The 26,957-nt window shown below is 36.5% G+C and overlaps 1 protein-coding gene across 1 annotated transcript; it reads left to right on the top strand.

The window, feature by feature from the left end:
- The first annotated feature begins 4,167 nt into the window (after window positions 1-4,167).
- On the top strand, window positions 4,168-6,056 carry LOC122300210 (UDP-glycosyltransferase 92A1-like). Its single transcript, XM_043110711.1, has one exon. It carries the CDS (start codon window positions 4,368-4,370, stop codon window positions 5,898-5,900), a length of 1,533 nt encoding a protein of 510 aa, XP_042966645.1. The 5' UTR covers window positions 4,168-4,367; the 3' UTR covers window positions 5,901-6,056.
- The last annotated feature ends 20,901 nt before the right edge of the window (window positions 6,057-26,957 follow it).

Genomic DNA, 26,957 nt, shown 5'->3' on the forward strand with positions numbered 1-26,957 from the left:
CTTTAAGCCTATCTCTCTTTGCAATGTCGTTTACAAGGTGGTGTCCAAAGTTCTCTCGAATAGACTCAAACTAATTCTTCCTTCTATTATTGCACAGACCCAAAGTGCTTTTATTCCTGGCAGAATGATCATGGACAATGTTATAGTGGCTTTCGAAACTCTTCATGCAATGTCAACCAAAGGCAAAGGGAAGCAAGGATATATGGCTATAAAACTTGACATGAGCAAGGCCTATGATAGAGTGGAGTGGGACTTCTTGAGAAGGGTCATGGGTAAGATGGGCTTCAGCAATAGATGGATTAACTTGGTCATGCAGTGTGTAACTACTGTATCCTATTCTCTCCTTATTAATGGTAGTTCTCACTGCAGTTTTATCCCAACTAGAGGAATCAGACAGGGAGATCCTCTCTTCCCCTATCTTTTCATCCTGGTGGCTGAGGTGCTCAGTAGCTTAATGAATCATGCTGAAAGTATCAAGATGATTCATGGTTTTCCTATTTCCAGGGGGAAGCTTAGTATCAATCACCTATTTTTTGTTGATGATAGCTTGATTTTCTGTAGAGCCAATGCAGGAGAGTGGTCATCTATCCATGTTTTGCTGAACCTTTATGAAGAAGCCTCGGGTCAGAAACTTAACAAGACCAAAACCTCTATCTTCTTCAGTCCCAACACAAAGCCAGCTGCAAGGGAATACATTTTGAATCTGGCTGGAACTAGGGCCTCCTCAAGCTATGATAAGTACCTTGGATTACCAGCTCTCATTGGTAGATCTAAGCATGCTGTGTTTAAGGGTATCATTGATAGAATCAGAGGAAAAATCAGTAACTGGAAAAACAAGTTTCTCTCTCAGGCAGGGAAGGAAATACTTCTCAAGGCTGTGATTCAAGCCCTTCCCACTTATTGCATGGGAGTCTTCAAACTTCCTAAATCCCTTTTGAATGAAATCAACAAAATTATGCACCATTACTGGTAGGGCCATCTACAAAATGAAAAAAGGGTGCACTGGGTATCTTGGGGTCAGATGGGAAGATCAAAATCTGCAGGTGGCTTGGGCTTTAGGGACCTTGAGAGTTTTAATTTAGCTCTTTTGGCTAAGCAAGGGTGGAGAATTATCCAACAGCCCAATTCCCTTGCTGCACAGGTCCTAAAATTGAAATATTTTCCAAGTGTTGATTTCTTTCAAGCCAAAGTGGGTTATAGGCCTTCATTTATATGGAGAAGTTTCTGTGCTGCAAAGGGTCTGATAGAAAAAGGCTCCATATGGCGCATTGGTGATGGCCAAAACACCAAAATATGGAAAGATAGGTGGCTGCCACAACCTACAAGCTATAGAATCCAATCACCTGTAAATACTCTGCTGGAGGATGAGAAAGTGGCTAGACTTATAAACCAAGAAACTAAGCAGTGGGATAGAGGCTTGATAACAGAAGTTTTGGGCTCTGAGGTAGCAGCAGTGATCCAGAGAATTCCCATAAGCTCATCTGGTGTTATGGATAAACTAATCTGGCTGGGATCCAAAGATGGCTCTTTCACCGTTAAGAGTGCCTATCACCTACAGAAGGAGCTCTTTGCACAGCTCAAGGGACAATCTTCTAGGGGGTTACTGAGGCAGAGGGACTGGACTGATTTGTGGAAGATGCAGATCCCCAATGCTACCAAATCTTTCTTGTGGCGTGCATGCTTAGAAGCTCTCCCTACAAAACTCAATCTCTTCAGGAAAAAGATTGTGGACTCTCCTATATGTCCTATCTGTTGCTCGGAAGAGGAAACCACCACTCATGCTCTCTGGAACTGCATTTCTGCCATGGATGTGTGGAGTCAAAGCCACATATTTTTCCAAAAAAGCTCTTTAAGGGTGGACAGTTTTAAGGATCTATTCGAGTGCCTCAGAGAGCAGGGTTCTCAACCTCTGATGGAACTGTTTTCAGTCATTACCAGGAACATATGGCTTAGAAGGAATAAACTGGTTTTTGAGGGTTCCTTCATGCATCCTAACCTGGTGGTGAATCAAGCATCTTTATCACTTGCATCTTATAAGGAGGCCCAAGGAAGTAGGAAAAATACTCCTCAAGCTTCTAGTACTCGAACAGCTGGGTGGTACCCTCCTCCTTCAGGCTCTATTAAGATCAACTGGGATGCTGCTGTGGATGTGCCTCAAGCTAAGGTTGGCATTGGTCTGGTGGCCCGAGACCATGAGGGCAGGATTTTAGTCACAAAGCAGCTCATTATCTCAAGCATTCCTGACCCTCTATTGGCTGAAGCTTTAGGAGCTTTTCAGGCAGCTTCTCTGGCTAGGGACATGGAGTTCAGCCCTGTCATCCTGGAAAGGGACGCTATGCAGATAGTGAATGGCATTAATCATCAGGTTGACAGATGGGATAGGGTGGGAATGGTCATGTATGATACTGGTTTGGTACTCTCCAGTTTAGGCCAAGGGTCTGTGGCTTTTGTCAGGAGGTGTGGCAATCAAATGGCTCACAACCTGGCCAAGGATTCCCTTAGGCTAGAGGAGAATTCGGTTGTTGTGGTCTTTGGACCTCCCTGTAATCATGTAATTCCATCTTCCTTGGTTTAATGAAATGGTGGTTTTTCTTCAAAAAAAAAAAAAAAAAAAGGAGAGATCGGATCAACCAAGTGCTAGTTTTTGGTTCATAAAGTCTTTGGTCGCCATTAAACTTGCAGTTGTTGGGATTATGATTCGCGAATTGATTTTTATTTTTATTATTTAAGTATATAAAGTTGATAAAGTTCTTTCCAGAGCACCAAGAACCACGCTTCCCGTGCCACACGTGAGCACTGACGCATCTGCGCTATTTTGATAGCTTCGGAGTTGGACCCGACTAGCCCCACCCAGATGATTTGAAGTTGCGTATTTACCGGTTCATTACAAAAGCGCCTCAACTTTTGTCTCTTCAATAAGCCCTTCTCTCACCAGTTTAGAAGAAAGTCAATGATAGCGACACCACCCATTTACAATTTTTCTACATCTTTTTAATAAAATAATATTTTTTTAAATTTTAAACTCAAATTAAAATCAAAACAAAATTAAATATTTAAAAATTTTATTATATACAAGCACAGTCACATATTAATCTGTATACCAATACTGATTCATTTATATTTAAAATTTAAATTAACATTATTTTTAATAAAATTTATTTTTTGACCAATCATATTATATTAATACACAAATTAATATATAATTATATTTATAACTATATTTTTTGTTACAGAATTGATGAGTCATGCCCCAAAGGTCTCCCATGGGCCATACCACTTGAGTGCACAAATTGAATTAAACTAACCAAATCCTTTATTTTTATTTTGGATTTTTGAAGAATTATACCTTATAAATTTGTCCACCATACAAAAGAGTATGTTACCATTTTGTTAAAAGATAGATATATATAATTATAGAGTATATTTTAAAAAATAATAAAAAATATGAGATATAAATATAAAAAATTGATTTTTAAATATAAATTTTACAATTAAAAAAAAAAAAGCAATGTACTTACATAACACTATATCAATCAAAGTTTTGAAATTCGTTCTGGAGACCATTTCGGTTGAGCCACTAGAACGAAATATTTCGGTACCGGTATGTTTCGGTGTACCGTTTCGGGATTAAATATATTTTATATATAAATATTTATATGTATATATAAACTAACAATTAATAAAATAAATACATATATATGTAAGTGTGTAACATGTATATGTGTATATATATAGAAGAATTAAAGATTTATAAAATGAATATATATTGAAAAAAATCACAAACTTGAGTTAAAACACAAAAATAAAAGAAAAAAATTAAAGAATAGATAGATTATTAAAAGTAACAATACTTCTAGTGCACGAAAATGGGTATTTAAATTTTAAAAATACAATTTTATCTATTACTTTTTAACTTATTTACAAAAGAGTTATTTTTTATTTTTTTTAATTTTAATTTTAATTTCAGACCAGAATTACTATTCTGGCCGGAATACCGAAATTTCCGTCAGAATTGACCGTAACGGCCGAATTTGACCGGAATGGCCGGAATTTGACCCGAAACGGAATAAATACCTATCTCATTCCGGTCACTGTTCCGGCACGAAAAATTCCGACCATTCCAACCGAAACAGAACGATTTTTAAAACATTACCAAATACCTTTTCTAAGAGTTTCAATGCTACACATAACACATCCACCCAAGTCATTTCTCCCTCACCCCCACCTGTGAATGGGAATGAAAGCAGAAAGACTGCAGCACAAGGCTTCCACGCCACTAAGCCCTTCTCTCCAAAGGTCAAAGTTCAATTTAGGATTCTTCATCGCCTCCTGCTGCCATTCAACTCCAAAACGAAAAAATAATTGGGATGGACTCTCAGGAGCATATTGTAATGCTACCACTCCTGGCGCATGGACATCTCATACCATTTCTTGCACTCGCAAAGCAGCTCCAACAAAGAACTGGTTTCACCATCACCATTGCCAGCACCAAGCTCAACATCCAGTACCTCCGCTCCTCCATTTCTACCGACTCTGATTTCAAAATCCTCTTTGCCGAGCTTCCCTTCTGCAGCTCTGCCCACGACTTACCTCCCAACACCGAGAACACCGAAAACCTGTCTCTGGACAGAGTGATAAAGCTCTTCTATGCGTCCCAGAGTCTCGAATTTCCTCTTTTGCGCCTTCTCAATGATATCATAGACCAAGAAGGGCGACCTCCACTTTGCATAATTTCCGACATTTTCCTTGGGTGGGCTGTTGATGTTGCAAAGAGTGTTGGCACCGTGAACATCTCGTTCAGCACCTTTGGCGCCTACGGCACCTTGGCCTACGTCTCGTTTTGTCTGAACCTCCCACATCGTTTTACAGATTCCGATGAGTTCCTGGTACCAGGCTTCCCAGAAAATGTTCGTTTCCATCGCTCTCAACTGCATCAATATCTGAGAGCCGCTGATGGTACAGACGTGTGGTCTAAGTTTATGCAGTCGCAGTTTTCACGTTGTCTGGAGTCTTCTGGGTGGCTGTGTAACTCAGTCGAGGAAATCGAACCGTTGGGCCTGGATCTTCTCATGAAATATATCCGACTTCCTGTTTGGGCTATTGGTCCTCTTCTTCCCCCAGCGGCTCTTCAGAGCTCGTCCTCCACACGCGCAAGTGTTTCCAGACAACGTGCAGGGAAAAATCCTAGTCTCCCACTTGAAAAATTCCTCGAGTGGCTTGATTTGCAAAGTCCCGATTCGGTCCTCTACATTTCTTTTGGTTCTCAGAACACTATCGGTGCCTCCCAGATGATGCAATTAGCCATTGGCTTGGAGGGGAGTGGAAAATCTTTCATATGGGTCGTGAGGCCACCCCTTGGTTTCGACCTGAATGGTGAATTCAGAGCTGAGTGGTTGCCAGAGGGATTTGAAGAACGAATGAAACAAAGCAGACGAGGTTTGATTGTTCGCAACTGGGCGCCCCAGTTGGACATTCTTTCACACAAATCGACGGGAGCTTTTCTGAGCCATTGCGGGTGGAACTCGGTGTTAGAAAGCTTAAGCCAGGGCGTACCGATTGTAGGGTGGCCAATGGCGGCAGAGCAAGCGTTCAATTCAAAGATGTTAATGGAGGAGATGGGTGTGAGTGTGGAGTTGACAAGAGGGATTCAAAGGGTGATTGAGGCGAAGGAGGTGAAACGCGTCTTAGAATCTGCCATGGACGAACACGGAAAAGGGGAGGATATGAGGAAGAAGGCAACTGAGGTTAAAGAGCTGATGAAGTTAGCAGTACGAGAAGAGGGACAAGAGAAGGGTTCTTCTTTGAAGGCAGTGGATGAATTTGTGAGAACCGTTCTTTACAAGAGACGAGCAGCCATGATGGCCGATCGTTGTTCGAAAATTTCAGCAAAGTCAGATTAGTTTTCCGTAGGTTAATTTATCCGGCTTGCCAACTTTTTGCGTGTTTATTGTTGAACTGTTATGAACCCGCTTGTAATGGTTGGTGCAGATGCGGTAATGTAATAAGGAAGTAGTGAAATTTAAATCGAATGCTCGGGAATGAAGAAGAGTACTGCAGGGAAGGTGTTTGACAATTTTCTTCAAAGAGTCATCCGTATTTGATAAGGAAGGCGTCGAGGCTTCCCGTCAAATACGTGTGCAAATTTGAGAAATCTCCAGTGATGGACCTAAGGTTTCAAGCCATTGCACCCCTAGTAAATCATAACATCCCGCTAGTGATAAGACACAAAAAGATGGGCTGAACCGAGACCCTTGAATTTTAGTTATCACATTGCTAGATCTACCTGACTTTGTATGATAGCACCATTAGCTACTTTTACATTTTATTGTTCATCCCCGTTAACGGTATATGATTCTTTCTAACAAAGGAGCAATCAAGGAAGTTGTGGGTACTTCCCACGTCCACCAAAATTACAACCATGCCACTTCCAATTTTCCCATACAATCTCATATTATTATCATAGGGTGTACCAGTTAAGGCATTGAATGAAATTACAGGCTTATCTTCGGGCACTGGGCAAGAGCCACTATGCTAGAATCATAAAATAACTCCTCACCCTTGTCCTCTTGCCCAATCTCACCTGCAAACATTAAGTAAACCTTGCGGATCTTACATAGATGATAGGGGTTTTACTTCTCATCGTAGTGGTTGCATAATCCATGATTCTTCTTTTCATCTATCTGAGTAGAGTAAACCTTCTTAGGTTGGGGTGTATATTTTTGGTCTTTTGTGGCACTTTTTATGTGTGTAGCTTCCTGGCCTCCTGAACTACTTAGTGGCATGTAACTCTTCTCTGGGGTTGTATTCATATGTCCCTGACCTCTTGAACTTCCATATTGAGTGTAGTTATTCTCTCCCCATTCTTTAGCTGACTTCTTAATACGAACCAAATACTCTTCTTGAATATTTGTCAGGCCAAAGGCAGCGTTGAGAGACATCGGGTTTAGTATCTTGATGGGAAGTTGGATCTCATCCCTCATGCCACTACGAAGTAGCTCAACTTATGTGAATCAGTAAGTCCCACTAGCTGATTCGTTAGTGCTTCAAATTGGGCTTTGTAAGCCATAACACTGGTGGTTTGCTTGAGTTTTGTGAGCAATTCCATGGAATCATAATAGGCTATAGGACCAAAGCGAGTTAGTAATGCTCTGGTGAATGTCTCCCACGAAGTGATCTGCCCATTATCAAAGGTGCCTTGCTAACATGGTAAGACCTCCCCCTCCATGTGGTAAGAAGACATAAGCAGCCTTGTGTTGGTGGTGTCTGGTGGAAGTTGAAGTAATGGTTGGCCTTAAAAATCCACACAGCTGGTACCTCTCCTGCAAAGTGGAGAAAGTCTAGCTTCACTCCTCTGTTGGAGTGCCTGTGAGGATCATGGAGGTCCATCTCAAGGTCCAAATTCGTGTCTCGGCTTTCGTTGTTAGCCATGTTGCGGAGCAACTCGGTGAGCTAGACAAGGTCATCATGAAAGGTTTGCAAATAGGCGTCTTGGGCATCTTGCCTCCGGTCCATTGCATCTTGCCTGAGGATAATCTCTTGGTGCTTAGTTCTAGCATTTTCTGCATTTTCATATGCTGCTCTGATTAACACTTGTTATGAACCCCCTTGTAATGGTTGGTGTAGATGTAGTAATGTAATAAGGAATCAATGAAATGTAAATGGAATGCTCGGGAATGAAGAAGAGTAGTGTAGGGGAGGTGTTTGACAATTTTCTTCAAAGAGTCATACGTATTTAATAAAGAAGGCTTCAAAGGCTTCCAACCTCCAATACAGCAAATCGGCCTTTACAAAGTTTCATAATCAATCCATACCCTCTGCTCACATCCCTTATATTCTCTTACTGAGTAACAAACTCCCTCACTAACATACTAACATGTAGATAGTAAGATAACTAACTACTGACAGTAAAGAAATACGAATGATAAATTGTAAAGTCCCTCCATGTGAAACAGTGTGCTCCATGCTTGACTTTAATCAAAAGGTGAGTTGCCTCTGAGCCCCTAAACTGTAATGCCCGTTCCTGTGGTGGGACCTTTTTAGTTTGATTTTGATAAAAATCGACGGGAATTACTATTCCTTTTAAAATTTTTTTCCATTCATGCTAAGATACAAAAGACTCCATATTATAAATAAAATTTATTTTTTCTTAATTAAAAGATTACAGTGAAAAACATTAAATTTCATAATTTAAGTTTCTCGTATAAAACATCTTGCCTAGGCCTTCGTGCTTTTTCCCTTGGCCTGTGTCCATCCTGACCTGTCATGCTCATCTTGTTCTTGGGAGGGCACACATAAAACTAAAATGAGTGGATGACTTATAAGCATTATTTCATATAGTTAAAACATAATAACATAGATTTTCAGTCATGCATTTATCATTCCATACATACATATCTTACATAGCATGCATAAGTCTTTCTTTTCGTTTGAAAATGTTGCGAGGTGGGGTTTTTCTTTAAAACATGCTTTCTTCTTTAAAACAATTCCGCACACATCGCTGCCTTCATTTCTTAAAGAGTCTTTTCATGCATTTATCTTTTTACGTACATTCATGCATACATACTTTCATTCGTTCATCTTTTCTTACTTATGTACTTTCATGCATTCAGTTCATTCATACATACATGCATTCATTCTTAACATGCATCCATTCTTAACATGCATCCATTCATTCTTAACACTTTCATTAGCCATTGCACACTGTTACGCCCCATGTGTTGGGGTTAGCGGTCTTTTGGACCTGATTTCATCCGTAGCCATGGGTTGGGAATCCATTTCATCATGGTGCAGCACTGGATGCACTACCAGTACTACTTACTTGGCATTACAATCTGTCCCGTCCAGTCCATTCATTTGGTACCATTTCCAATCCAGTCTATGTGGCCCTTACGTATTTTCATACATCATACATTCAGTCCGTTCATTCCTTTACAATCATTTCCTTTCCTTTACAGTCCTTTCTTTTCTTTTACAGTCCATTCTTTCATTTCAATCTTTATAGTTCTTACGTTGCTTACAGTTCTTCATTTCTTTCAGTTCATAAAAGTTTCAATTAAGAAAAATGATTTTCTTTCTTTTATTTTGAAAAAGTCGTTTTAAAAAAAGTTTCTTTAAAAGAAAATGGTTTTCTTTCTTTTATTTTAAGAAAAGTTATTCAGAAAGAGTCTAAAAAAGTTATTTTAGAAAGAATCATTTTTCAGAGAGAGTTATTTTAAAAAATTTTAGTTTTCTTTCTTTTCTTTTCTTTCTTTTCATTTCAATTTCGGTCCTTACAGTCCTTAACAGTTCTTACTTGTCTTTTAAAGCTTCTTTTCATTTCTTTTCGTAAACATACATACAATACATATTACTTATGACATCCATTCACATACATACACGTACATACTTTGAGTGCATAAAAAGGGGCTGACAAGGAAGGCTGCTACATGTTTATACTTGAAAACTTACGTTTCATTTTTTTCTTTGGTAAAACGTGTCTCGTGGAGAAACGTTTCGTTTTCCTTTTAGAGAAAAGATTTCATTTTCTTCTTCTTTTGTATATGGAAAAACTCTAAAAGAGTATGAACGTAATACTTACCTGGACTTCATGCCATACTCAATCCATGCAGTCCATTCATGTGCGTGTCAGATAGCAACCTATATGCATATACATAACCTTACGTCATCATCTATCTAATGGATAAGTAACTATCCTAAAAATAGAACTATGCCTCACTTGGAATACTCTCCGTCCATACATGTGCTCTTACGTATCATTTACTATGTTAACACTTTCAAAGTCTTATTCCTTAAAGTGAACCTCTGTGATTCACCTTAGGGCTAAGACACTAAGACCTCAGTCTTGTTAGTCTATTTCCACAATCCGACGCATGATTCCGACTGACAGAGTCATGCGTCCCAACCTTAGACTATATACTCGTCACTACCTTCACGTATCTTAGTCCATATTAAATCTTCATTCCTAACTAGTCAGGCTACATGAATTCAAGCCAACTCTGGATTAAAATACCATGTAACCATATTGAGAACAAATTACTCATTACATATGGTAAACCTATCCAACACACGTGTCTCGCTAGGGACACCTATATTTCATCCCTTTTATCACCTAAGAGTAACTTATAATTCTAATGAATGCCCGCTTGTATAAACAAGCTCTATACTCCAATACCAACTTGCTTAGACCTGGTTGATAGGACTCTTCCTACTTCTTGGCCCTGTACAAATTCATCCTAACACTTGATAGGAGATGACTGCATCCACAAATGCGCCTTTGTCATGTCACGTAGCTCGAGACTAAGCCCGAGTCACGTCACGACGCCCATCATGTTTCCGCTGCACACTCTGATACTCTTCCACCACTACTTCGGGACATTGTTACATAGTTTTCACCACTTGATAAGAGGACTGCATCCAGAAATGCACATCTGTCACACTATGCAGCTCAAGACAAATTCCTGAATAACAGCACAATGTCTATCATGCTTCCGTTGAACTCTCTAATACTTTTTCACTGCTTCACACATACATTCAGCCACAAGTCAGCCTCAAGGCAATACCCCTTACCTTGGACTATAGCCACATTGCCACTACTTTGGGACACTGTTACACAGTTTCCCGACGCTGCATCATACACTCCACACTTCTCTGTTATGCCATCCAACCCTTTGTAACACACCATCTGGTGTATCAGGACATAGTATAGAGTACACTCACGTGAACTCTCTTCCATCCACACTACAACACACATCGCTACAATACACGCCTCACGATGCATCGCTACGCGACATGGAGTACACGCCATGCGTACTCCCTTCACTATAACACTTATTAACATGATGCACACCACACGATGTGATGGGCCCCAAGGCAGATCAAGTCTTAAAGATCAATTACAAGATTAAGAGCCATGAAGATCAGGGCAGCAGTGTAAGAAATGGTGCAATCCAATTGGGATGAAGCTAGCAAGAGCCTAACACTTATGATGGGCTTGAAAGAAGGAGAACTAGTTTTGATCCACTTGATCCAAGCTATGAAAGACAAAACTTGGGCCTTTTGTTATTGAAGGACATGGACTTATTTATTTCATTAAAAGGGTTTATTTTATTAGTCAAAGCAATTAATCTAGAATAATTGGACTTGAGGGATGTCTAGCCCACACGTTTTATTTCTAATGAACTAGACTTTTTGGGAAGACTTTGTATTTTGGCCAATGGCATATTTGAAAAGTTATTAATTTATGTGAACTAGGGTTTTTGAAGTTACTGTAGTGCGACACTGTTCACGTTACAATACCCCGCAGCTCACTTATGGTTTTGGGGATTGTTTATTTAAACCAATTATAGCCTCATTTGAAAAGAGAATACATTATTGAAATTGATGAATTTTATTCATTTTGAGTTAAGTTTATCTGCTCTTGTTCTTGATTGAACGTTTGAACTTATCAAAGGTAAATCACAACCTCTGTGGTGTTCCTCTTTTGTAATCTGAGTTCTTGAGACGGGTTCTTCAATGGTCTAGATTTTCATATAATCTAGATTCTTGAAATAATTTCTCATCGGGTCTAGATTCTCCATCCATAGGCTTGATTTTGGCTTTCTTGGGTTGGTTTTCCAATATTGTTGTTGGGTCTCAAAGTGAATCGATTGGGGTTCACATCACGGTGCATCCACCATACAACACGGTGTATGCTCCACGTGCACCCCTACATTCTACACCACACGTCACTACAGCACACGTCACACGGCGCCTCGCTGCACTACACAAAGTATGTTCCACGCGTACTCTCTTCACACTTCACACCGTACTCTCTTCACACTTCACAACCCACAATAGTACACAGTCAAGTCCAACACCTCACAACTATACTTCACTTCACAACTACGAAGTGAACTTCACAATTACTAACTACATAGTCTATAGTCCAACCAATCAACTAATATAAACATAAATAAATAGAGATAGAGGGTTATACCATCGACGGGATAACCCGTGTGTCCCTCGATACTCGTTACGATCAAGACATCAGAGGAGTCGTACGAGGCGATAACAATGCGTACGATGGCTGTCCACACATAAAGTGGTTGTTTGGGCTTGAGAATAGCTAGGCATGGCATGGAAAGCTAGGGAGAGGTAAAGGAAGATGTGGTGGAGCTGTGGTGGCAAGGTGGTGGCCAGGCGGTGGCTCAAGGCGGCGGCGGCTCACGGCGGCGGCGACCATTAGAAGTATAACTCAGCCTTGGAGAGTGAGGGAGAGTGAGAGATGCGCACAACTCCTTTGGACATGAAATTTGTTGGAGAAGGTTGTGGTGATGAGAGGAATAAGGTGGTGGTAGTGAAACACCATGGGTAGCCATGTATGGTAGTGCTAGTGCAACCATATGGTTAGTTGTGGGGACCCATCAGAGGAAAAGAGAGAGTTAGAGGAAAAGAAGGACATGGGGAGGAAGCTCATGATGTGGTGAAGCTGTTGGTGGTGCTTGATGTTTCAGCCCTGTATTGTGGCTCAAGGAGGAGAAAATGGGTGTAAAACTCATTTTCTTGGAGGGAGAAAGAGGGAGAGGTAGCTGCCGATATAGCTTACACTAGTGAGGTAGTGATCGCCAATGGGGGAGGATCATGCCAGAGGTAGAGGTGGGGCACAACGGCTGGAGGTGGGGTCGACTAGAAGAGCTAAAGCTCACGGATGGTGGAGAAGAACAAAGCACGGGCTGGACGTGCATGGAAGAAAGAGAGAGGAAAGAGAAGAGAGGAAAGAGAAGAGAGAAAAAAAAAAAAAAAAAAAAAAGGAAAAAGTGAAGGGAAAAGGGTAGGGGCCTGTGTATTTAATCTAAATCCTTCGCTTCTAGATCCTCAAAACGATCTAACGATAAGTTTAAATACCGATTTAAAAATGCGTAAGTGTTTTATTTAAAATACAATACTTAGATAAAAAATTGAGAGGAATTAAGACATAATATTATTTATAAACTAAAGTTTATAAAATAATATATCTTCATCATTATTTAAAATGATAAAGTATCGTTAATTACTTAAAGAAAATAAAATCATTTAAATTAAATAAAATTTTTCAACGTAAAGTTAAATTTCTTAATATTTTAAAACAACTAAAATATTTAATATAAGTAATTATCTACAATTATAATATTTTCAAAACTCATTAAAATATTATACTTGTGTTACTTTAAAAACAAGCTTATCTAATAATACTGAAAATATCTCCTATAGATATTTTCATAATATTTGAAATATTCATAAGCTTTAAAATTTCTATCTTACTTTAAAATCTGCTAGATAACTTTCAGAATGCGCCATCGAGATACAACGTTTAGGATAAGGTTTAGCACGTAGATCAAAACTCGACATATAGAACGAGGCTCAATACGTAAACTAAAGTTTGATATGTAGATTGAGGCTTATAAATAAAGAAAAAGAAAGAATGAGAAGATATTACATAAACGGTGCATTGCCTCCCCTCTTTATTCCTCCTGCAAAACAGTGCATTTCTTCTCCCCCTTCTACACTGCATTTTGTGTTCCCCTTCACTTCATCCCCATTCAATTCACAGAGCCCCTTTTCGAGAATTGTCTTCACCTTCATGACTGCAAGTCCCACTCCTTTCCCCCTTCATCTTCGATCTCTAGGAGGGGTCATAACATGAACTGAGGAGCTCTATGCTGAGGATGTTGTGTTGGTATTTTTTAGTGAGAAAATCTACTTAGCATCCAGTCTACCTAATCTGCACTGCCTAATGGAAAACTCAATTCGGGGACCAACTTGAGTTCTTGGAGTTCCACTTTCACACGTTTCGTCTCAACTTCATCTGCCCTCACTCGCCGAAGCTCAAGCCCTTCTCTTGCCTCTTTGCCGAAGCAAGCTCCTCTCATCGATGCCCCTCTCTTAGTCGCCCAAGCTCCTCTCGCCCAAGCCTCTCTCTCGTCGAAGCTCTTCTCAACAACTCATTATAGTGCCTTCATCCCCTCGCGATAAGATTTCTCTCCAGTGAAATAGCCTTCCCCTCATCGTGCTCCTCTCTATCTCAGCTCCTCCCATGTCTCTCTGTACGTCAAGATCTACGGTAGAGGAACCATGCTTGCATCCAGATCTACAACAATGCCGCGGCTGTTTTCCGGCTAAACCCCTGTTTAGACTTATTTTTATACACTGAATTTTTGGTTTGTGACAATGATTGTAGTCTGATTGTGTGTCTTTCTTTTTTTTCTTTTTAATGATTCTAGTGATTGCTTTTTTGTGCCCATATTGTGTTAGACGGAATGATTACTTCACCAAAAGGTTCATAGGAATCACTCACTTCCATAAAGTGTATTCTTCTGCTTGATTTTGAAGGAAACCGCGTTGCAGTCAAGTATTACTTAGATGATTGGCCAACAAATAGTTCAAAGTTAGCTTTTGAAAAATTTGTGTTTACTAAGACATTGATGTCTAATGCTCAGGTAAAGGTATGATACAATTACATAACTAACATCTTTAAGAGTAGAAGATGGTTTGTACAATTATCATGGCCTGAAAGTTAGGAAATTTTACTGAGGATATGTAGTGCAGAACTTGTGTGTAGGCCAATTAACTTGTGTGTAGGCAAGCACACTCTCATTTGTATTGTTTTTAACTTCCAATTGTTCACTACTCTGTCACAGTAGAATCTGTTTTCTTGTGATTTAACTTAAAAGCAAATTTAATCTTTAAACTAATCTTTCCAAATTATTCTAGTGCTGCAGTTACTTGCAACAAGGATTTCAATCTAATTTGTAATAGTATGCATCCATATCTGGTTGGATTTAGATAAGTTTGATGACATTTGGGATCTTTAGATTGCACTTTCCCTCACATGCAGCTCTCCCAAAACATGAAGTCTTAAGGACTTGATACATCTTAAAGTCGTAAAAATATGCCACATCGCAATTGTGTTTGGGAATGACAAATTTTCACATTATGGGCTCTATAGCCACCGACTCGAGACACAAATTTGCGTCTCAACAAGTGTAATTTTTTTTTCTATGTAATTTTAAAATACTCTTAAATATTTAAAAATAAATAAGATTCACAACATCAATAAAAGAATACTTACTTAATCACTAAGTAAAACGAAAAAACAAAGTGTCGGGAGAAATGCTCAGGCTCCATTATTGGGATCCCAAGCATTCTCTTTTAACATGAACTATATTTTTCTTACAGGAAATGTCTAGATCGGTTGCTTAGTTATAGAAAATGATTAAAATGACTCCACCAAGTTTTCATGATCAATGCATTTCTCATCATAATTAAATAACTTTGCATCACCAATTGCATCAATATTCATTATTATTGAACACTGAGTTCCACTTGAACAAAGAACAAGTACAAATGACTCTTCCCCTCCCTCTCTCAAATAGATAGTACCACAACATGCATAAAGCAACCATGATTGAGGATTTAAGCACATCATAATAGAAAGATTTACATATATGATGATGACATTCTCAACCCATCTCTACATTCATTTATTTTTTGAGATGAGGGAAGCAAGTATAAACATCAGATTTGGGGTGCTTTGCTTCTGCATGTGCCCTGCACTTTACCCTACGTAGTGGTGCACATAAATGTCTGCATGAACACCTTGTACTGCATTGAATATTCATAAAATAATAATAATAATAATAACTAACCAACAAATTAAAAGGAAGTACAGACGATCTTTTCTTTTTTCAGTATAGAAAATTTTATTGATCATAAGAATAGGCAAGAACCCAATCAATAGGCAAGATGATTTTATCTGAGACAAAATATAGTTGCACCAATATTTCTTCCTCTTGATCCATGATTTGATTTAGATGCAAAAGCACAAATTATATATGATCATTGTCTTCTGTTCTCTACTCGAGTTCCATTGAGGACAATTAGAACAGAGATAACAAAAAGATGGTTATTTTGAAAATTTTACACTACAAATAATGTGATCATAAAATCCCAAATTCATGAAAAAAACATAACCCTTACATAAAAACTTGAAATTCCCAAGAAATTTAGAAGGGGCCAGGGGGTATCTAGCACATAAATGGGATTGGAAATGATTAACAGTAAGTTTCGATGTAGTAATTAAAAGGTATGCTTGGGACTATGAACAGTCAAAATGACCCTTCGAGTTCAGATAGGGGTGAGAATAACCTTTGAAACATATGAGATGGAAACTGATATAAATTTGGATAATAGTGGCAACAAGGGATGTCATGCAGGCAATTTGCAAAATATGCTAAAGAAGTAGTTGTTATTATATTATTTGTATGAGAAAATCTACTTAGCATCCAGTCCACCTAATCTACACCCCGCACACGCGTGCGCATACACAAAAAAAGTTCTAGTAAATGATAAGTTCATTAGTTGGTTGTCACATTATGTGCAACTTGAAATTTGAATGATGAGATTGACTCAATGGAAGATTAATATTTTGGAATTTTTATGCCTTCCAAATATTGAACCTGGATCAGCTAAGTCTCACTCTATAAGTCACTAACTGTATTATATTGGACTTGGATCATAAAGAATCAAGATGTCAACAGAACATGAAACTTTTTCATTATTAGTAAGTGCCTGTAATTGGTAGAGAAATAGGTAAATTAACATAGCAGTGGAGTAACATATCACAAGGGGGGAAAGGTAATATAGTAGTAGAGCATGGAAGCTATGGGGGTTATAGAACATGTCCATTATACTTTCATGGAATTTCTATGTCATTTCCACTCTCAGAAGTTCACATGATAATGTGAAGAAAGAAAGAATAAAAAAGAACACTTTTTGGATTTGTGTAGGATATCAAGAGGTGGAATTATTATTTCCTATATGATGTATCATTGTGAATGGAAAGCCATGAAAACTTGGAGTGACAGCTGAATTCTAGAGGGTAATATCAAGTTTGTAGGGTAGGAAAGCCAAGTATATGGCAATACATTGAAAGATTGCATAGGAATCAGTCCCTACTCTATGGGGAGCAACGATTCTGCTGATGTGATGAGTCACTCCAATTCCAATATGTCTCGTGACCAGTGGCAAAGTTGGCAAGAGGGTGAGGGGCAGGGAGGTTATGGTCTCTAGGTCTTTAAAATCCCAATATACAACATTTTTTTCATCTTTTAAATATGCCTATGATGGATTTCTACATGTAGCGAAAGCAATAAAACGCAAGAAGCCTTTCTCGAACTCAAACACAGAAATTAGAGACCAAATTGCAAAATAATGATAATGAAAGAAAAATTATGCCTGAGTAAACTGAAAAAAGAACAAAGAGAAACTATGGTTCTTGGCTAGTCTCACAAAAGAACAAAGAACAAAGGTAAATACTAAGAACAATTTCACAAATCTAAAAAATATAAATTTTACCTATAAACGTAGCATATACTTCTGAAATACATCATCTTTCAGGGGCATATTTTTCAGAAAAGAACAGATCTTTGAAGCAAAAGCGAACAAAAAGATATTTGGAAAATACCTTAAGAGAGAGAAAGCTGGGCTACACAATCTAAGAGCATTGTCAATCTGTAAAAGTGAATAAAGAATAGCTCGTTGGTTGTGAAGAAGCTTTCATTGACAGTTCAAAGAGAACACAGAGGAGGATGTGCGGTGTGGCAGAGCACAATTGAAGGATGCTAGCGTCCACCCGGGGGGTGGGGCATGAAGAAAATTTCGAATGTGGGGGGCTAGCGAAAATCTTGAATGGGGAGATGAAGAAAATTTCAAATAAGACCAAAATGCACGCATGTTTGGATAGTAAAAGTGTTTCATTTCATCATAACAACTTTTCTAAATTTTTAAATAAAATATAATAAATTTTTCAACTTTTTCAAATATTAAAATAATAATGATATTAAAAAATAATATTTTAACAATATTTTACTCAACTTTCAATTTTCATCTAAAATCATCTCATCTCATCCCACTATCTAAACCGTTCCTAGACTTTTTTGAAACAGTTTTAGAGTCGCTTAGACTTTTTGTTGGTAGGAAAAACAAAAAAACAAAGTACACATCACGTGTGCGGTGTGGGCAGACATAGAGAAGAACTCTTTTTCAGTAGATGAAATTTTTTAACGCTTTTTTTAAATGTTGCATAATAGTGGTGCTTAGATTTGAAAGATGAATTTTTTAGTTAGAAATGAATTATATAAAAATAAATTTATAAAATAACGTATTTTGATATAATATGTTAGATTTTTAAATTACTTTTATAATAAAATAGAACTAATAGATCACGTGAAGATATATTAATTTATAAATTTATTTTTGTATAATCATCTTGTATCTTAGCACTTCTCAATTAGAAATGGGTTTCTCTGTTTTGCTGTTAACTTATGTTCCATCAAGGAGTATTTTATTGTTGTGATTTGTTCTTTTATTGTGTTATTTCGTTGCCTCTTACTTTCTTAAAGTATTTGTGTGTGTTTATTTTTTGTATTTTTTATAAAATACAAAAATACGTTACAAATATATATATATATATATATCTAACACTGATGAGTACCCTTTTCAGTACTTATCTTGGATGGATGTAGTAGTATCATCTATTTCTAAACTTTATAAAGTTGACCGGCTTTTAATTTTGTACTAAATTTATAAAATAACTTAATAATTTAATATATCGTATCAAATTATATCGATTTTACTATACCAACTATTAAACTTTACTAACTATTAAATTTTTTATTGTAATTTTATTTTATTGCTGTCGATCTCACCAATAGTTTGATTTTTTTTTTTTTTATCTTTGGCATGGAACAGTCGTTCATCGAGAGAATGAGTTTATATTTAATTATCTTTCTTTCCCTTCAGGGATACAAGAACACATGGCATTGTCTTTTATGATAAAAAATTTTAAGATTTAACGGACGAGATTGTCTTTTATGATATAGGCTAGCTAGCATTGGAAACTGATTAGCCGCACTCCATATATTACTTTCTAAAGGTTTTTAATTACTTTTATATTATCTATACCTTTCTATATCATTTAAAAAACAAAATCCTTAATTTTTAGTTTAGAGTTTATGACACATTCGTTTATTAGTGTTCACTTAATGAGCCAATGATTAAAGAGAATGCTTAGTGTTAACGTCATGTTTTGCATACTTTTGCTTCAGGCTCTCAACAATTTGAATCTTTGGTTTTGGGCCTAAGAACATAAAAAAAAAATAAAAAAATAAAAAATAAAAAATAATGTGAGAAGGTGACCTTGGTGGAGGTAAGGGAGACTTCTATGCCAAAATTAGTATTGTCTTAAAGTTTATATATATATATATATATTAAAGAAGAGAACGATATCCTACTTTTATTTATAGCCCTCATTTGTAGCGGAGGAAAACAGTGGCTAGAGAGTTTTGTGTGAGTGAATAAAAAGTTTGAAGAGAAATCTTTGTACTTAGAGATTGCCTTTTATACTATGTTCTCAAGAGTCTATTGCCAATATCCAGTGTCAAGGGCGCATGTCACCTCAATTATCTCCTTAGTTAGAGCACATTAATGCGGCGTGGCCTCCTAGGGGATGTAATAAATGTGGCATGACTTACTATCCTCTTTGCCCAGTAGCAGGCGAACTTCGTTAGCTCCCTCCCTACTTGTTGTCAGAGGATCAAGGACTCCCCATGTTTACTGCATGCCTGCCTGCACAGGCTCCTTAAGGTTAGGCACCGTAACGGGAGGCTGGGATGATGTGTCCTCTTCCTCCCAACCTAGCCTTTCAAGACTTACCATCTGATCATGGTCGTGGGCCCTTACTAGGCCAATGGGTCATCTGGTCAGCCTAGGCTCCTTGTATTTGGGCTTACACTCTGGACCTTAGATGTGACGCTCCCAGATTTTGCTTAGAATGACAAAGACATCTGAAGCATTGGGACATACAACACAAGATTACCTGCCCCCATTCATGATATATAAGATGCAATGTTCCTAACATGCATTTAGTATTATGCAATCTTTGCAATGGATAATTTTTTTCTTGAGCAATACTATGTACCAAATTTATAATATCCCAAATAGTTAAAACATAATACAAGCATACTTAAAAAAATAAACATCGACGATTACATTAAGGCTCTCAAAAGACTGAAATCTCAAAAACGTGGGAGACCGGGCTCCATATTTACATTACTAAAATATACTATTGGGCCAGTTCGTCAAGTAACTCGTTTAACTCGACTAACAAGACCCAACATACTCTCCAAAAACCTAACTATGGAGGCTGTAAGTTTCGCGTTTCGTCTACGGCGTCTAGTCAACCTTCTCTAGTTTGCCCATGTCCTCTTCCTGCTCTAATCCTAACACATTTTCTATCATTCAGGGGGAATGGTATTTGAGATTACCATAGTTCGATTTGATTATAAATCTCACCAAGTTAACAGGAAACTCTCACACAGGTTAATGATGCATGCATAGCAGTAAAAGCATGAATGCACAATCAAAGTCAATAGTAAGTATGACATAACTTAACATAACATGGCATAAAATAATAAGCATAATGTGACTTAACATAACATAGTATGAACTGACATAACTTGAACTAAAACTGAAATTGAACTTGACTTAATATGATATAAATATGAACTTAAAACATAACATGGACTAGTAACATAGTATGAACGTGAAATTGAAACATAACATGGACTTGCAACATAGCATGAATGTGAACTTACATAACATGAGCATGAACTTGAACATAACAAGAACCTGAGCATAACATGACATAAATGTGAACTTGAAATAAAACATGATATAAACATAAACTTGAAACATAACGTGAACATGAGAATAGCATAGCATAAACGTGAACTTAAAGCTTGACATGAACTTGAACTTAACATAACGACAAATTATACTATTTCAATGTAGTATTCGGTAGCGTATAGCCTTGACCGCAGTATCAGACAGCTCGTAATATCCTCGACTTTTAAGACAATTTAATTGATTTATCCATCCGTAATATGGCAGATTATACTCCTTCACCTTAGTACTTGGTAGCGCATAGCCTTGACCGCAATACTAGGTAGCATGTATCATCCTTGACCTTAGTACAAATTAACTGATAATTAAAACTTAACTGTTCTCAAAATACACAACTGTATTCGAGATGAAACGTGACTAGAATATAAAATGACAGAAGTCCTGATGTTACATAATATGACTTGAACATAACTTGAAAGACATAACTTAATCAAGATAAAAATATTTTATAGCATGACATAAGATGTAACAGACAAATTTCATAATATGGCATAACATGTAATAATAAATATTACGTGACATGGCATACATGTAATAGTGAATATTACGTGACTTGGCATACATGTAACAGATGGCATAACATAATATGACATACTTATTACATATAGCAATATGCAACCGAATAGATTGTGTAACAGATAAACATTTGTGACAGAATAAACCATGCGTAACAGATAAACATGTAATGACGTGGCATGACATGGCATATATGATAGCATACATATATAAATTGTAATTCCCTTATCCATCATAAGTACACAAAAAACTGATAGTAAATTAGAAGCTAATTTACCTCAATTGTCGTGTTCTACGAGAATAAAACTCGAAAAACAAGGAACTGAAAATAGTGATTATAAAAATTAAAAATTTAATTGTTAACAATTAGAAGCATGAAAACAAGATAACTTAAAGTAAAATTAAATTACTATTTTACCATTTACATGTGGAAAAATTATAATTTTACCCCTAACTTAAAGATTTCACATCTTAACTCTAAAAATTTCTAAAATTTACATTTCTCGTGTAATTTTTTTCCTAAACTCATATATCAATTCAGAAAAATTTAAAACAAATCACAACTATGGAAAATACACTATGGTCAAAACATCCATAGACAATTACTCTTAATTTTTGTTGCAATTCCTTCCAACTTCAAACTCATGCTTAAACCAAAATTTTGAAACAAAGATCTTCTTATCTTAAATTTGAAACCATACTTAAAACACCCATTTAGAAAAATCTAATCATCAACACAAAATTTTTTGTAAAAAGATCTAAACTTTTTAACAAATAGCAAACCCTTGAATCACAAGTTTTGACCCCAAATCAAAACATTTCCAAGAATTCTAAAAAATCAAATCTTACATCTAACATATTCATAACATCATCCTAAGGTCAACCATGCTTTAAATTATCAAACAAAAGTCACCAAAAATTACAAAATAACACTTGGAGTTTTTAGATTTACACTTAGTTCAAAAACATAAACTTTTTTCTTAACTAGCTTTGATCAATCTCTTGATCCACGGCTTAAAAAGATGAAGTCTTTAAACTAAAACATCAAATGATTTAAAAATGTGTCCTAAATAATATCCATCCATCAAACTTAAAATCACATGGCTAAAAATCAATAAAACATAGATCTAACTCAAAAACATCAAATCTTAGACCTAACCGAAATCCTCTTGCATAGAAAAAATTAGATTTTTGAAAATAATATTAAATATCTTCAAAATAACATTCTAACATGAAAATAAGAGACTTGAGATCATCACATAAAAATATAAAAGCCTTTAGAGCAAGATTAAATCACGAAATATTCAAACTTTCTAGAAACAAACACTGTTTTTCCGCTTCCAATTTTCAAGTTTCTAGATCTAAAGCAATATATCATCAAAAGCTTTATTCTTGCAATAAAACCTTAATTAAAATTCATAAATACATGCTAACAACACTCCATTAAATTTTCAGACCAAGATATGTCCATTAGCTTGGCCAAAAATTCCAAAACATAACATACTCTCCAGTTTTATGCCTAGAATGACCTCTCCATGATTAAAAATACTTTTGACCAATAAAATGACCACTAAATGAGACAAATAAGATATCCACGAAAATTAAACTCAAATATGAATAATTTTTATGAATGAGTTATTTTACGAAAATGCCTACAAATGGTTAAAATGCTCTATGCAAAAAGACCCAGAAATCTGCCTGAGAGAGCTCTTTTGGGTTTCTCTCTAAGAACAGAGTGAAGAAATAATGAAAAGGAGTGAAATGTGTCTTGCACACTTTATACTTCTGGAGGGGGGAGGTATGGGTTTGAATGTCCCTTGATTGCAAGTGGCTATGTGACATAAAGTGGAGAATAGTGAAGGGCAAGGACTACTTCTTGCAACTGTAAGTTATGGAGGGTGGCGAGGTGGATTTCTTTTTCACATCAATATACTATTGGGTGCAACCATGGGCAATGAATGACCTGCCATGTGATGGAGAAAAATGTTTCAAGAAACTTTGGCAAGGAGGCCAAATTCATGGGCCTTAGTGGGCCTCAACCAAGTGGGTTTCAATTTGGGGTTTAAAGAAGGTTTGGTTAGGGTTTGGGATGCTATCAAGCCCAAATCTAATTTTCTTGGCTCAATCAAATTTTCAAGATTTAAAAGATTGGATGATGATGTCATAACAAGGATTTGATGAATTAATAGTATGTGAAAGTGATTTAATCAAGTGATTAAACACAATGCTAGAAATCGAATTAAAAGGGGTTTGATTCATGCAATATGCCTAAAATATTCTTTATACCAAAGTGATCACTCCAACTATATGCAAACTTAATGCATGGCAAGTAGTACTCTCACCAATGGTCATGCAACACATCTAAAGTCCTCTTTATATCAAAATATCCTAACAAACTACATCCATGCACAAGCAACTCACGCATAAGATTAGTAGGCATACAAAGTCCATTATCTCTAAACAAGTTCCAATCTAGTTTATAGAACTTACCAAACGATACTTTCTCATGTACTCCATAAACACTAGCCAAGCTATCATCATTAACATACAATTTCTTATCATATTCAAGTCTCGATAATTTTGTATCTACAACGATGACAAGGACATACACCTTCTTGCTAAAACATCAGACAGAAAATTTTTCTTACCATGTTTGTACTGGATTACTTGAGGAAAGGTCTCAATAAATTGAACCCACTCGGCATGCACTCTATTCAACTTATGTTGTCCCTTCAAGTGTATCAAGGACTCATGTTCTTCACAGAATGGTCGGGTCTGGTTTGTTGCACCTGGCACAAAATTAATGTATTGCTCTATCTCTCTAATAGGTGACAATCTCCTAAAAATATCGATAGGCAACATGACCTCATATCCCTGCAAGAAAGAGATAACAACACTAGGCAAAGATTCGTTAAGTTTGTTAGTATTAAAATTCACCTTAGCATAAAAACTCATTTCTCTTTTTATTTTTCTCTCACTTTTTTCACTCTCCTATTTCTTTTCACTCTATTTTTTTCTTGAGGTCTCAATCTCACCCTCATTTCTTTCACTCTCTTTTTCCTTTCTACTCTCTTTTCTTTCAATCTCTTTTTCGACATCTTTTTTTTAATTCTAGGCCTCACAATTGTTTTTCAACTTATCCTCTTTTTTTTTTTATGTTTCAACCTCAGCCTCATTTTCTCTCTCTCATTTTTCTCTCTCGCTCCCTTTCAATCTCACTATTTCTTTTTTCCTCAATCTCACTCCTACTCTTTCTTTTTCACTCAACCTCACTTTTATTCTTTTTTTATCAATTTCAATCTCTCTCTTTCTTTTTTGATCAACCTCACTTTCACTCTTTCTTTTTTGATTAATCTCACTTTCACACTTTCTTTTTTGATCGACCTTACTTTTCAGTTTTAGTTGGTCCGTATGGACCTATGTTGGAGTTAAAGGAGCAAGTTTGATTGTTTTTCCATCATTTTGAAAACTTTACATATTCCTAAACCCATCATAGATCATTTTCCTATCACACTGTCACGGCCTCCCTAACAAAATATGGCCAGCATGCATAGGCACCATATCACAAAGTACCTCATCCTTGTACCTCCCAATTGAAAAAAAAAACTAATAATTACTTATTTACCTTAATCTCCCCACAATCTTTCAACCACTGCAACTTGTATGGTCTAGGGTGTTTCAAGGTAGGTAAATTTAATTTCTCAACTAAAGTAGTGCTAGGCACATTATTACAGCTCCCTCCATCAATGATCATACTACATACCTTGTTGTTGATGTGGCATCTAGTATAAAAAAATATTCTCTCTGCTGCTCTGTGTCATCCACCTTACTTTGTGTATTGACAGCACGTCTAACAATAAGAGACTCACCATACTCCTCATTCTTATACTCATGTTCAATACTATGCTTACGTCTCCTCCTATCTCCTCTACTTTGCAGATTTCTAATCAATGCACCTTGTTGATCCATCATATTCCTCACTTTCCCCAACGTCAAATTTAACCTTTCAAACTTTTGTTGCATAGACTGCAACACAAAGAATGAATTTTCTACCACCCCCTTCGGTGTTAAGTTACTATTGTGAGACATAGTGTGCACTGCACAAAAAAGAATGTTAGTGGGAAAACCCTTACACGTTCCCTTACGTGTTTACACTCGAATAATGGCACTTCACTCGTGTTTTACTCTTAATTGACTTTTTTTCGATAATGATCTCTCACTCACTTGCCTTTTACCTCGAGTTTTCTCACTCAACTTCTTTAATAACTAATTAAACTAAATCAAGACAATAAAATCCTTATTTTATTCCAACTAGTAATTAGGTCCAAGAAAACAAGAACAAGAAAAACATGAAAGGAATAAAAAAGACACGAGAATCAAAAAAATTATACGAGAGAATGAGTAATTACAAAACAAGACATCAATTAGAAAGATGTATTTAACCCCTTTAAAGATAAGGTTCAATCAATGCCAAATCAATTTCATATGGGAAAGTATTTCAAACAGCAATATCCAAAATTATTTTATTTTATTTTATTTTCTTTTCTTTTCTCAACAGTTCAACCACAAACAGAAATATTCAGTTGTGATAATCAAATAATTGAATTCAAACACATAAAAATCGACAAAGACATAGAAGGGAATCAACGAAACTCTAGAAATTTCAAACCCTAGATGGTGTGAATTTTAGCAGCCCTCAAATAAGGAATTTAGCCACCTTATGATGATAAACACGAAACCCAAATAGTAGAATAATTTGGCAGCCATAGGGAAAAACAAATTTTTGCACTTTTTTTTTTTTTGCAACCCTAGAACAATAAAGTCCTAGAATTAACGATACAATAAATAAAAAATAGAATCAAACATGATTGAAAACCTATCTCTGATACCAAATGATGTAAACCCATGGGAAGAAAATCCCTTGAACCCACAATCAATTTGAAAACTCACCCAAGAAAGCCAAACTCAAGTCTAATGGATGGAGGAATCTAGACCTATTGAAATCTCATTTCAAGAATCTAGATTATAGGAAAATTTAGACCCATTGAGAACCCATCTCAAGAATCCAGATTACAAAGGAGGAACGCTACAAAAATTGTGATTTACCTTTAATAAGTTCAAACGTTCAATCAAGAACAACAGGAGATAAACTCAACTCACAATGAATAAAATTCATCAATTTCAATAATGTCTAACCTGCTCAAATAAGGCTACAAGTGCTTTAAATAAACAATCCCTAAAAGCTCTAGTGAATAGTGCGATGGTACTGTAGCGTGAACAATGCCACACTACAGTACTTCTAAAATCCTAGTTCAAATAAAATAATAACTTTCCAAATAAGGCCTTAGCCAAAATACAAGACCTTCCCAAAAATCTTAATTCATTAAAAAAAACGTGTGGGATGGACATCCCTAGGCCTAATTATTCTACATTAATTCCTATGACTAATAAAATAAGTCATTTTTAATGAAATAAATAAGCTCATGGCCTTCAATAACAATAGGCTCAAGTCGTGTCTTCTATAACATATCACATGGATGAAAATTGGATCTCTTCCTCTCAAGCCCATCTTGAATGTTGAGCTCTTGCTAAACACGTGTCAAGTGGATTTCACACATCCTTGCATAAGTTTCATTAATCTTCTTAACTCTTGATCTTGTAATTGCCCCAACTGAAACTTACAA

This window comes from Carya illinoinensis, chromosome 2 (genome assembly GCF_018687715.1).
Source record: "Carya illinoinensis cultivar Pawnee chromosome 2, C.illinoinensisPawnee_v1, whole genome shotgun sequence".
Lineage (NCBI taxonomy): Eukaryota > Viridiplantae > Streptophyta > Magnoliopsida > Fagales > Juglandaceae > Carya > Carya illinoinensis.